This window comes from Chroicocephalus ridibundus, chromosome 8, assembly GCF_963924245.1.
Source record: "Chroicocephalus ridibundus chromosome 8, bChrRid1.1, whole genome shotgun sequence".
Taxonomy (NCBI): domain Eukaryota; kingdom Metazoa; phylum Chordata; class Aves; order Charadriiformes; family Laridae; genus Chroicocephalus; species Chroicocephalus ridibundus.
Window position 1 is genome coordinate 35043121 of NC_086291.1, and position 13667 is coordinate 35056787.

Below are 13667 nucleotides of genomic sequence, written 5' to 3' on the forward strand. Positions count from 1 at the left end.
CAACGAGGCAGAAACGGCTTAAAAAAAAAAAAAAAAAAGGAAAACCCATGACTTTTTTTTCCCTTCCCTGTATCCAGCCAGAAAGCACATTTGGCAGAATCACTAGTGCTAGAAGCCATCAGCAGGGCTGCCAGCACTTCAGAGGCTCTGGGGAGGAGGGCAGGCATGCACAAACCACCAACTGCACCAAGGTCACTGTCCCCGCTGCTGCGGGGCCCCCGTCACATGGAGTGGGTGCCCCTCTCCATCCTGCCTCCGAAGGGTCCCAGGGAAAGCAGGGGTCCCCTAATGCTGTGTGTTGATGCTCCACAGAGCAACGTGTGCTCTGCAGGACATTTTGCACCTGCAGCACACAGTAAACGCACACATCCTTCTCTGGCACCAAGCTGCTTCCTCACGCCTTTGCCTGAAGAAGGCAATTTGCGCCAAAACCACCATTTGGCTTTGAGGTGCAGGGTTTCATCAGACCCTGCCCGTGCCCAGCCAAGGGCATCTCCCCATGCGCATCACTCCCCAGGGTGAGAGTCAGGGAGGCTCACGCATGCCAACCCACACCTTACCAAATCCTGCCGCTTGCACCTAGCAGCGCTGCCTCCTCCTTACCCCAGCACTCAGGCAAAGGCGTTTAGAATAAAAATTAAGAAATCGTGTTTTAAACATGTCCAGAGAAGGTGGGGAAGGGGCATCAATCCTCCCTCCACTGCATCCCATGCAGGGAGGTCAGGGGGTGTCAAACCCTTTGCATGGGACTGCTCTGCCCACCCCAGGGATGCCCATGGACCCGTTGGCATGTCACTGGAGACCAGCAGCTCTGCACTGAAAATCCCCCCGGGGGGGGATCCCCATTACCCCCACCACTCATTTTGGGGGAGAAAAACACTAAATGTCAGGGCATCACGGAGGGGTGCCATCCCACGTCATAGGATTTACCTGCCCTCAATACCCACATCCCCTGTCCCCGTTGGAAGACACACTTCCACGTTCCCACACTGGAAAGCGGCTGATCAGAAGCAACATCCAGGCACAGAATGGGTGTCAGGGAGAGGGCCCACCCCATCCCTTGATGTGCCACCCCCCCATAAGCCCTGCACCTACCGCTGGGGCGAGTCAGGGTCGAAGCAGGTCCTGGCCACATCGGTGGCCCATGGATCGCAGCAGTCGCCTTCATCGAAGTCATCCAACATGTTGTTGCACTCCATGTGGCAGACGCCATCACGGCGCTTCCAGGAGAAGCAGCGGCCAGACCGGCGGCAGTCCCCGCCATCATAGCCAGTGAGGGGATGCTCGCACTCAGGATCGCAGCGCTCATTGCCCACCTTGCTGGGCTCGCAGCCCAGGAGGACAGTGCGGCGGCGCAGCGAGGAGTTGCGTACCTCCAGCAAGCTGAGCTGCCAGGAGATGTTGTAGGGTCGGAAAGCTTCGCTTAGTGCCCGGTGTTGCCGCCAAACCTGCTCCCGGCTGACTGTTGGACGATTGCCGCTGTCCTCCACCAGGTTCACCACCCGGTACCGCACCACCTTCCCACTCCGCAGCGGCCAGTGCCGGTTGTAGTGGGAGACCAGCTCCACGTTATCGCAGGCAGTCTGCCCGCAGGCAGGGGGGCCCAGCGGCTGCAGGACAGGGGACAGCGGGGACAGCAGCACCTGCTGCTGGGGGAAGTCGCCCTCCCGAAAAGGCACCCAGCGCTCCTCCGGGGTCATAAAGCCAGCAGCCAGAGCCAGCCCTGCCACCCCCCCAGCCACCCCCTCTAGGAAGGCACGCTGGAGATGGGGTTGGGACAGGGCTTTCCGCCACAGGGCCAGCCTGGCCAAATGTCCCCGGAAAGCATGCGCAGTCCCCCAGGCATCCCCTCCCAGCAGTAGTGTGCGGCAGGAGGCCATGAAGGCACTGTGCAGGGGCCCCCCCTGCCCACCAGCACGACCCACCCGTGTCCCATCCACATAGAGGGCCATCCACCGCCCGTCGTAGCTGGCGGCCAGGTGGGTCCATGCCTTGGGACGGTAGCGGTGGTAGCTGGTCACCTCGGTGGCAGCAGCCGCCCTGTCTGTGCGGAGGGAAAAGAAGAAGCGGGCGTCCTTCTTGCCACCGAGCTGCAGGGCGCGGATGCCCAGCGCCCAGCCCTTATCGCTGGCTGTGTGCGAGCAGTTGTCGAAGATGCCTGCAGCGGGGATGGGGATGGGGATGGAGAGAGAGGAGAGCTGGTGAGGACCAGAGAGAATTGCCACTCCTCCCCAGAGTGCAAGCTGGGTCCTCAGGAGTAGGATGGCTCTTGGCAGGGCTGCAGGGAGGCTCCTGCTACCGCTGCCGTGGATAAGGTGTAGAGAAACTGGGCAACAGGTGCTGCACCAGGGGGCACAACCCAGCCCCTGTCCAAAATCTTTGGATGAGCAGGTGGAGTAGCCAGGAGGGACAGCAGAGAGATGGAGAGGCAGGATGGAGAGGGGAGGAAAAGCGTGGACGGGAGGTGAAGCCAAAGAGAGAGGAGTTTCTGAACCGCTCTTTGGAGCAATTCTCCTGTGGGACAGGATTAGAGGCTAAGCTTTTTATCTGCGGGCCAAATCTTTTAAGAATTAGAGCACAGCAACACAAAGCAAAGCAGCCTCTTCCAGGGACTGCTTCCCCAACAGCTTGCAGGCAGATTTACAGCTCTCCTTTACGCTCCAGTTTTCCTCCCAGTCATGCATCCAGCGCAGGCAGGTGAGGGTCAGAGAGGGAGACAGAGGGATGCGCTGCCTCCAGCTGGGCGAATGCACACGTCAGCCCCTGAAGCTCTCCTGAGCATAAATCCATCCCCAGCAATAGGTTCAGGCTCAGCCTCTCCCTGTGCACCCAAGTGTGTTGCAGACCTGTGTTTTAGGCTGGTCAAGACCTAAAGCTTTGATGACTTTTCTTCTGTGATGTTGCCACAGCATTGGTAGATAAGGGGAGAGCAACTGACGTCATCTACCTGGACTTACGCAAAGTGTTTGACACTGTCCCGCATGACATCCTGGTCTCTAAATTGGAAAAGCATGGATTTGATGGACGGACCACTCGGTGGATAAGGAACTGGCTGGATGGCCGCACTCAAAGGGTTGTGGTCAATGGCTCAATGTCCACGTGGAAACCAGTGACGAGTGGCGTTCCTCAGGGGTCAGTACTGGGACCGGTGCTGTTTAACTTCTTTGTTGGTGACATGGACAGTGGGATTGAGTGCACCCTCAGCAAGTTTGCCAACAACACCAAGCTGTGTGGTGTGGTTGACACGCTGGAGGGAAGGGATGCCATCCAGAGGGACCTGGACAGGCTTGAGATGTGGGCCTGTGTAAACCTCATGAAGTTCAACCAGGCCAAGTGCAAGGCCCTGCATCTGGGTCACGGCAATCCCAGGCACAAACACAGGTTGGGAGGAGAATGGCTTGAGAGCAGCCCTGAGGAGAAAGACTTGGGGGTGCTGGTGGACAAGAAGCTCAACATGAGCAGGCAATGCACACTCACAGCCCAGAAAGCCAACCACATCCTGGCCTGCATCAAAAGCAGCGTGACCAGCAGGTCGAGTGACATGATTCTGCCCCTCTACTCTGCTCTGGTGAGACCCCACCTGGAGTACTGTGTCCAGCTCTGCAGCCCTCAGCACAAGAAAGACATGGACGTGTTGGCACGGGTCCAGTGGAGGGCCATGAAGATGATCAGAGGGCTGGAGCCCCTCTGCTGTGAGAACAGGCTGAGAGAGTTGGGGGTGTTCAGCCTGGAGAAGAGAAGGCTCCAGGGAGACCTTAGAGCCCCTTCCAGTACCTGAAGGGGGCTACAGGAAAGCTGGGGAGGGACTCTGGATCAGGGAGTGTAATGACAGGACACAGGGTAACGGCTTCAAACTGAAAGAGGGGAGATTTAGATTGGATATCAGGAAGAAATTCTTTCCTGTGAGGGTGGTGACGCACTGGAAGAGGTTGCCCAGGGAAGCTGTGGCTGCCCCATCCCTGGAGGTGTTCAAGGCCAGGCTGGACGGGGCTTTGAGCAGCCTGGTCTGGTGGGAGGTGTCCCTGCTCATGGCAGGGGGTTGGAACTAGATGATCTTTAAGGTCCCTTCCAACCCGAACCATTCTGTGTGATTCTGTGAAATTCAGGCTGCTGAGTGCCCACAGCCAAGAAACAGAGGCTTGCAGGCACTGAATGCCCTTGGGAATCAATGGCCACAAGGCACTTAAATACTGGCAAGTTCAAATGGATCCACTCACTGCCTGAAAAAAAAAGTGTTTCTGAGCTCCTACATCACCACAGTCAGGATGTTCATGGGGACATCAGCTGGAGCGAGAAAACCTGAAGGAACATTTTGAGGTCTACCAGTGGCATCTTCTGGGAGCACCCTCCTCTCCCACTCCCCACTCCAACAAATCACTTCCAGATGCAATAGCGCCTCAGTGCCGGTGAAACCTGCTGCCATGCCCAGGGGCCCTTTTCATGCTCCTGTTGCAGTATTTGTTATGCTCCAGGCCGCTTTTCCCCATGTGTCCACCCTGCTGCACAGGTTCTCCTGCCCCTCACTGTGCTGCTCCCATCACATACACTGTCTGCCCATGTCTGTCGTGTCAGGGCATCACGGGCTAAAACAAGGCACTCCTGCCCCATCCCGCTGCCTTGCCCGTCCCTGGGGATGCTCAGCATGACACTCTGGGGAAACTGTACCCACCACCGGTATTGCAAAGAAGCCAGCAGAGAGAGGCAGAGGCTTTCATCCAGGGGATGTGCCTGAAGCCAGGTTATCATGACCCCACGTCTCCTCTGTCAGCCCTCAGAAAAGCAGCTGGCAAAGGTCACTGCTGCACCCCAGGAAGCAGCACCCTCCCTCCATCCATCCCTTTCACTGAAGGCAAGACGGGTGGTGGCCTCTTGGACAACACACGATTGTAACCACCCTGGGCATGGATCCCTGCCACCACTCACTACAAAGGCAGACACGCACAAAGCCTCCGTGGGCAGATGGGATTTGGCAAACTCTTGTTTTCTGGTGGATTGTGAAAGGGAAGCAGAAAGACCAGGGGAAGCTGAGACGGAGAGAAGCCAAAAAGCAGAAGGCAGGCAAAGGAGCCTTGCAGGCATGAGAAGGGAAAGCTGGAGAGTACTTTTGGGCTGAGTGCTGGTGGAAAGGTGTTTAGACCTGCACATTCAAAAGCCATCTCCTAGTATTTGGTCCTCACTGTGGTTGAGGAAACAGGGTTTGGTACCTCCTCTCCTGGGAAGCCTCATACATTTCATCTTGAAATGATTTAGAGTGCCCAAATTTGACTAAACACTAAGGAAAAAAACACAGCAAACAGTGTCAGGGGTGGAAAAGCCTTCTGGGATAAGTGTGAGCTAGCATCCTTGCAAACCCATGCTGAAGCCAAGCCAAGCATGGAAGTGCCTGAAGCATTCAAAACTGGCCAAAAGAACCTTACACGAGCCTAAAACCAGGTCTGGAGATTTCATCAAAGGGATGCAAGTAAGGTCAAGGTCAGCTCTACAATAGGGGCTGGAAAACCACTACAGCAGCAGATGGTGCTTCCTAGACATGGCCAGGGATGTCACCTCCATTGCAGCAGCAGCGATGGAGCGTGCAGGCAGAGCAGCACGTCCCACAGCCAGGAGCCACTGCAGAATGGCAAAGCAGAGCCATCTGGCACCAGGGCCTGACATCTCCCAAGGGACCTCACAAGAAATCACAAGGGGACCAGTTTCAAGACCCTGGAATTTGCCAAGGAACTTGGCATTCTCTCCTGGGGCAACCCACCAGGAGGGGAAAGAGCTGTTTGCAGAGGAGGTGCAAGGCGATCTCAGCACCTGTGAGTGCAACTCTGCCTCTGATCCGTCAGGTGGGAAAGGGGAGCTCTAACCTGGTTTGTGATGTTTATCAGTGCTTAGGGTGATAACTTTGGGGTTTAAAGCAAGAGCTGTTGGCAACAGTGCAAAAAATTGAAGAGAAAGGTGTCTGCCAGGAAATGTCTGATGGAGAACAAGCCTCCAAAGAGATGGAGTGCACAACTTTGTAAGAAGCACACTCAAAGCAGCATCTTCTCCTGCTGGCGTCAGGAGCTTTGCAGCACGAGGAATAGTTCAGCCATGCGTTGAGACTCAGATACCAGGGGGAAATTAGCTGCTAAAGCTCTGGAACGTCTGACACAGGTCAGGAGCCCCTAACTGTGCCATGAGAGCAGCCGGCCCGAGAGGGTGGTCACCCCTCAGGGCATGCAGTGGTGAGCAGCTTGGGGACCCAAGGAGGACACCTAGGTTTAGACACAGCAGAGGTATGAGATTGCATCTGGTGAGGGATCTTCTGACCCAATAAAACCATCTTTGATCTCAGTAAAAACAAACCTCAGCCTGGCACAAGGGGACACCCCCTTGGGATTTACCAGAAGCAGAGCAGGCATGGATGGAGAGGAGAGAAAAAAGGCAGAAAAAGAAATGACATCACATGAAAGGACTCTCATCTGCTGCCCAAAATGAGAAGGATGTGGAAGATGCCACTCTCCTTCACAGGTGGTGGCAGTGGCAGGGCGCTGGGGTTAGACCCCAGCAGAAATGCCCCCCGTGCAAGAGGGACTAAGAGGGATGAACAGCCCCATCCAGGATGGCCCTAAGACAAAATGCGACATCTACAGGAACAAAGCCCCAACTCCTGAGCCTTCAGTGCAGGTAACAGTCGCACCAGCCAACAGGACAGCTTGCTTTTGCCCAGACAGAGCGTCTCAGCCTGGCCTTATTTCCCAGGTAATGACACTGGGAGATGCTCAGTTCTGTCCTGCTTTCCTCTCGCCTTCCCTTGCACATGGACACCTATAGCATCTCTAGCTCCTCCACAGCGTTGGGACACCTCAGGGCTCAGTCCCCTCTTTACCGACAGAGCAGGAGAGGCAGATCAGAGGCAGGCTCAGCACCTGCTGAAGGGCTGGCAGCTGCCTGCATCACCTGCCCACACGAAATGCCAGGAGCACTGGCCTGTCCCCCTTCGCCACCTGCACCTGCAGTCCCAGCTGCAGTGAGAGGGTGGGAAGCAGACAGTGACTCAGACAGCTGGAGGTGCCTGGGGCTGACTCAAAACCTGGAGCCTGGAGGCCAGGGGATATTACCCGAGTGAGTGCCAGCGCTCACAGGCAGCGCTTTCAGCACTAACAACCATCCCACCCTCCACAAGGAAATTACAAAAAGAAAAAAAAAAAATAATAAAAAGCCTGCTGGCTAGCTGGGAAAAGTAAAACCCAACACGTGCAGGCCAGACCTCCGGATGCAAACAGCTGTACTGCTGATGCAATGGCGGGGAAGCGTGCTCCGCGCATCCCCAGCCACTGCCTGCCGGCAGGGAGGCACCAAGGACCCTGGTGGGAAGACGAACAGGGAGGTGAACGCTAGGGAGTTTCCCTCTACATGGCTGATTTCTCACTCTCCCACCCAGCTTCCAGCCTGTCCCTCCTCCCTCTTCAGCAAAGCACACAGCAAAGGTGTGGCTATCTTCCTGATGAGCCAGGGAGAGAAATTAATGAAAAGCGCCAGGTAGTGAGTGAAGGAGACAGGATTTCAGTGAAGAGATTGCAAGTGGAGGGAAAACTAGGATAGAGGGAGGGTTTCCCCAACAAGCTGGCTTGTCCAGGGTGGCACAGAAACACAGCAGCCCCCACGCTGTCCCAAGTGGAACCCCAGACATCCCATGGGAGCAGTACATCTTGGCGCTGCCACCCATTTCCAGCCTTGCCCAGCATCACTGCGCTGCCCTGCCTATGCTTGCACCCTCCTGCAAACGCCTGTCCTGTCACAGCTGCACGAAGCACCGCTGCAGGAGGTGACATCTGCTCCACTCTGTGACCGTGCTCTGTCCCCTCTGGCTCTCCATCACCTGCCTGTTTCTTAGCTTGGTGGGGTGAAGGGGTAATTCCCGGTAGAAAAACCTTCTGTCCCGGGAGCCGCTCTGCAGGGCCCTCGGAACCGGGAGCCCGGGGAGGGAGGGAGGAGGATGCCGATGCCGGGGCCGGGGCCGTGCGTGCGGCGCGGCTGCCACCGTGCGGCCGCCCGCCCCGGGGACCCTCGAGAGCCTGGCCGGGCAGGCGGGGAGAGAGCGGGGAGCCGCGGCCGCTCAGCCCGGCGGGGAGCGCCGGAAAGCCGCCGGCGTGCCCACGGGCCACGGGGAAGGAAAAAAAGGGGGAGCAGGGAAAGGTCGGGCGGAGCGCGTCCCCCGAAGGGATCTTCCAGCTCCGGGCGGGAGGAGAAGGAGAAAACAGACAGGAGCCGGGGGGCGCGGGGCTGGAAGGACGGGGCGGGGGGGAAAGAGAGGGGAGGGGATGTTTTAGGATTTGGTCTCAAGGGAAAGAGGAATATTTCACGCCCGGGGCGCGGGGTTTCACCTGCCACAGCGGAGAAAGGAGGCGAGCCCCCCATGGGGGTTTGGCGGGGAGGTCGCGTCCCCATCCCTCCCTGACCTGCCCGCCAGCGGGAGGGGGTTTACCTGCGATGATGGCCGGGTTGCTCTGTCCGCCCTCCGCCTTCACCCACACCTCCAGGGTGAACTCCTCCCGCGGGATGTCGGGCAGCGCCTCCGGCCGCGCCGCCAGCTGCTCCCGGCCGCCGGAGAAGTACAGGGCGGGCAGCAGCCGCTCCCGGAGGGAGCTCGGCACCTGCGGCTCCCGGCCCCGCAGCCTCTCCCTCCGGACCTGGCCGTCCGCCTCGCCCCCTGGCTCCTCTCCGCCTCCCCCGGCTCCCCGCGGTCTCCGGCCCCGCGGTCGCCCGGAGCCCGGCGGGGCCTCAGCGTTGACCACCCCGTGCGCGCCGGGACCCTGCGGGTACAGCCCGTAGGGGTGATGCAGGGGGGCGGCACGGCGTCTCGGCGCCTCCATCCCGCAACCGGAGACCGGCGTGGGGTCGGGGCGCCGGCTGTCCCCGCGGGCCAGGCTGAGCACCGCCAGCAGCAGCGCGGCCAGGGGGGCCCCGCCGCGCAGCATCATCCTTGGGGACGAAGGCGGGGGGGGGGGGGGGCGGCCCCGAGGGAGGGGGGCGCTCAGGGGGGCGGCGGGCGGCAGCGCCGGGGCATCCTCCCCTAGCCCCCGCCGCAGCTGCTGCCCCCAACTTTTCCCCGGCACCGCTCTCCTCCCCTCTGTTCCTGCGGGAGGAGGAGGAAGAGAAGGAGGAGGAGAAGGAGGGTGAGAGCACCGCTGCGGGGACCCCTCTTCTGCCTGCAGCCGGGGTTCCCGGGGTACGGCGGCCCCTGCGCGGCTCTCTGCGCTGCCCGGCTCTGCCTGCGGGAGCGGGGGATGCGTTAGACGCCCTTATCTAGAAAGCCCCGAAGAGCTCCGCTCCCCCCCCTACCCAAGGAGGGGTGTGGAGAGGGGGGCTGCCTTATTTAAAGATGATTATGTCCAATCTAATAAACCCCGAGCGGAGCATCGCCCTCCCTTCCCTCCGCCCTCCCGGGCGCTGCCCAGGATGCTGGCGGGGAGGGGATGCGGAGGGGACCCAACGCCCGGAGGGAGCCCCCGGGGCTTTGGGGCAGCAACCGGCAGCACCTGCCCTGTCCCGGGCTGCACTTGGCTCGGGCCATCAGCCTTCTCCACTGCCTCGCTCATTCCTGTGCTTGGTAGTCCCGTGCTTGGTAGTCCCGTGCTTGGTAGTCCCGCACTTGGTTTCTTTTCCTCCTTTTCTTAATTGTTTGTTTTTTTTTTTTCTTTTCTTTTCTTTCTAAATTGAAACGTGCCCGTGTTTTTTTCTTGTTGTAGCTCAAGATGTGATATTTACCTGCCCTCCTCACCTCCACCCTCCATCTCCATCACCTAGGGGACAGGAAAGGAAGGTGAAAGGAGGAGACACCCTTTCACCCTCAGCCCTCCCTTGGCAAGGGGAGAGGTGGTCCCCAGCTCAACAGTGTGAAGAGTCCCAGGGTGCCCCCTCAGCCAGAGATTCTGCTGCTTTTTCTCCTTTTTTTTTTTTCTTCCCCAAACAATGATCCCATCTGTTTGACACATGCAGAAAGGTGGGCTGGAGGCACCTTATCTGGGCAAGAGGAAAAAAGCCACCTACAGAAGCAAAAAAACCCCAAACCCCATCAATGCAGCAAGGAGGAAGGCAGCAGTGGGAGATGCATCTCACCCACCACCCTGCCAGAGGGTATGGCACCAGCACTGCAAGGGGAGAGCGGCTCAAAGCACACGGGTGAGAAAACAAGCCCCCAAAGCTTCCTCTTGGATCCTGAGACACCATCACACCATCACACGGCACGGGATACTAGGAAAATTTCAGCAAGGAGATTTGCTTTTCTTTTCACTATTTTTTTTTTTCACTCCTGAACACTATCTGTGGCGATCAGTCTGAAGCAGGGTTGCCAGTGAAAGCTGGGAGGCCCCTTCCAGGGTACAAGCTTTCAAACTAGCGAGGCAAGAGGGAAGAGATTTAAGAATAAACAGCAGGAGCTGGCTGCGTGTGGTTGGGGTTGGGTTTTTTTGTCTTCTCAAGGTGCAAGAGTGATGGGAGGAAGGGCGGAGGGAGGGGGCTGGTGCTTAGTCGGGGGAAATAGAAATAAAGTAGTGCTGGAAAAACGTGAGGGTTAGGAGGGGTGAGCACAGTGCTCCGCTGAGCACCTGGGAAGGAGGAAGGAGGAAGGTAGGTGCAAGCATGCAGAGAGGTAAGGGCATGGCGAGGCTGGGCTGGAGGTGCCTAGAGAGGATGGGAGGACGTGCAGGGGATGAACAAGGCCAGACAGAGTGGGGAAGGCTCATGCAAAGGAGCTTGAGCAGCTCCTGAGGACCTCTGGGATGTGAACAACGTCCAAGCACAATGCAAGCACCCATCACTCACAGGGGAGAGGCAGGAAGAAGTTTGCAGCTCTCCTGCCTGCACCAAACACACCAGTGCCCCTCCGCTGGCAGTGGGGATATTGAGATAACCCAGCCTGGCACTTGGCACTGGTGAGGTGGCCCAGCAAGAAGTCTTGTCCTGGGGCCAAGGCCAGCAAGCATTTCTTATAATGCGTATTTATTCAGGAATAAATCGAGCTCCTGATAGCCCTGTCTACCCGGGACTGATAAGAAAGAATCCCACAGAAGGGCTTATTTTGAATGGCGGTGACCTTATTAAGCAGTTATTAATCATCTTGCCACACAATACCTTGCCCGACCCAGTCATCAGACAGGGAACTCCAAAGAAACAAGACCACAAGCCTCTCAGCAGCTTGTGCTGCCATCCAAGAGGCTCGGCAGCGCTGCCTCCTTGGGGACAGCCTGGCTGGGATGAATCCAGCATCAGAGCAATAAAACCCTCCAAAAATGCACCCAAGTGAGGCCTCTATATATAGGCTCTGGCCTGGGCTAAGCCACTCGCTTGACAGGACTACACCCGCAAACAAATAGTTCTGCTGTCTGTTGGGCCGGTGTGGAGCAGGAGCTGCAAAGCAGGAGTGAAAACCCATTAAGGAGCCCCCTTTTTGTAGGGGAGATGGGTGAGAGCAGAGGAAGGCTCCCTGCCATGCCATGCCCCCAGCTCCTCCTGCTCTGCCTGCCTCAGCCTGAGCCTGGCCAGATTTAAGGATTGACCTGAGAAGGCATTACCCCCTGCTGGCTACAGCATGCTCTCAATCCACGGTCAGGCAGGTTCCCCTCACAGCCGATGCCAAGGTGGGGCCTGGAAGAGGCTGGTGAGGTTGACGAGGGCAGGACCATGGGGGCACCTCACCAGGCTGGGTCAGCGTCTGAGGAACAGAGATGCCGGGATGCTGTTCCCATCCCCAGCACCACTTCAGGCTACAGAGGAAATCCCTGTTGTTTCGGTAGTTTTCCTTCATTTTCCCAAAAAAGGGGTATTTAGCTTGACTAATGTGACAACTTCGCCGCATGTAAAGCAAAGACTGGACCCAGGGATAAGGCAAGGGACTTGAAGATGTCAGGGTGGTGGCAATGCGCCCTCGGCACGTTTCCTGTCTCTCAAGGAAGTAAGGAGGGCATCTGTTAGAGGTCCCAGCTCAGAGCCAGGCCGCCTAGGCCAGGGAATGCAACAGCCCTGCATCTTCCAGGGATCCCTGCGTGCAGCATCTGGAGGGAGAGGCCCATCCCAGGCAGGGTCCAGCTGCAGTTCGAATCTACTGATGCCCAGGAGTAAGAAAGGATGCTGAATGGGAGGCAGGAGTAGGACAAAGTGGTGGGAAAGCATAGGTTTGGCTGGGCATTCCTCATCCCTCCCCCACACGGTGTCCTTCCTGGCACGTCCCCGCTCTTTCGACCCTCTGGGCTACAGGTCTCTGCAGTCGGCATTATTTGGCAGGGGTGGCGTGGTGTGGACAGACAGCTGAATCAGGCAGATGTCGGTGCTGGGCAGGGGCAGGGGACCTGCATTGAGCCCCTCACCTGGAGCCTCTGGGAGGAGGCGGGGGAAGAGGGGAGCCCCACATGCTCATCAAAGCAAGGCAGGGCTGTGGGGTGACACCAACACAGGAGCAGGGTTCCCAGTGAAGGCTAAGCCCACACCAGGGAAAGATGAAGAGCAGCGTTTTAGCTGAAGCAGAGGCCAAGCAGTGCTTTTGCCCATGCCTGTTAAAAGCCATTAACAAAAGCCTTCCTCTCCCTCTGCTCCTTAGGAAGCCACCAGTGATCTCAACATGGGAATAAAGGCTCTGGGAGAATCCAGCTTTTTCGTTCGTGGCCAGGCAGCCAAATACTGTGAGCCCGAGACAGTAAGCCTCAGCAATCAAAGCGGCAAGCGACAGCGACCCAGCTCAGGGCACAGCCCCAGCCCTCCCTCCTCTCCCTCCCGAGTTCGCCTGCTTTTCCCAAGCAGATTAGGAGCCTGTTCAAATGCACAGGACCCCCGGAGGTCAGAAACGCTGGCCTCCCGCACCAGAGGTTTGCTTGGGAACTTGCTGAGTTTCCTGCTTCTGGTAGGTCTGGAGATAAGCCTTGGTGTGCAGCCGCCGACGGTGCCAGCGCCGTCAGGAGTCCACAGCCACACACTGAAAATCCAGCAGGGAAACTTCTGGAGCCCCCTCTCTTGTGTGTTTATGCCTTGCAGTAGGGCACATCTCATAAAGAACAAGAGACAACCGGGGAGCACTCCCACAGGCTGTCTCGCCTGGAATCTCCAAGGCCTGATAGAAAGGCTGAGCTCCTCTACCCCTCCCTCTGCCCCTCAATGCCTAGTAGGGTTTCTCCACAGTGTTTGGTCCCATGAGTTTGGTGACAACAGTTTCTCCAAGCCCCTCTGCTGAATTTGACTATACCCACCTCAATGAGCCATGTACACAACCTCAGCTGCTTTGGCAATGGAGCCAAGGAATGAATTTTAAATAACAGTGAAGAACAACCAGCCAAGGATACGTCTGCTCCACCATACTCACACCTCACATCTGCCTCCCCACCTTCCCTCTGAGCCACACAGCCTGCAGACAGTGGCTGGCACCCCCATGGTAGCAGGGATGGTAGGAGCCCATGGAGGAAGCCAACTAGCCCGGCACTCATCAGGGCATCAACTAAGGCACTTTGAAGCTGGTTCATTGTGTCATCATCGGGTACAGCTAGTTCAGAGCAGCCTTGGATGTCATATGAGAGCTCCGAGCTGCAGCAGAGCTGTGCTTTGAAAGGCTCTTGCAAGCCTCCACTAAAAACTATTTCCTTCCATTTTTGAGGTGTGGACGATGCAGGTGCTCAGCAGCACATTCGCATCTCTACACAGGGAAGACGCTC

General features: G+C 57.7%; 1 protein-coding gene across 1 annotated transcript in view; it reads right to left on the reverse strand.

Moving 5' to 3' along the window:
- PAPPA2 (pappalysin 2) overlaps positions 1-8948 on the reverse strand; it is a 96734-nt gene extending 87786 nt beyond the window's left edge. The window contains exons 1-2 of the mRNA XM_063343045.1: positions 8456-8948; positions 1096-2158 (exon numbers count right to left, since the gene is read on the reverse strand). Of these exons, the coding sequence (XP_063199115.1) occupies positions 1096-2158; positions 8456-8948 (1556 nt within the window). The remainder of the gene's footprint in view (positions 1-1095; positions 2159-8455) is intronic.
- Positions 8949-13667: the final 4719 nt, after the last annotated feature.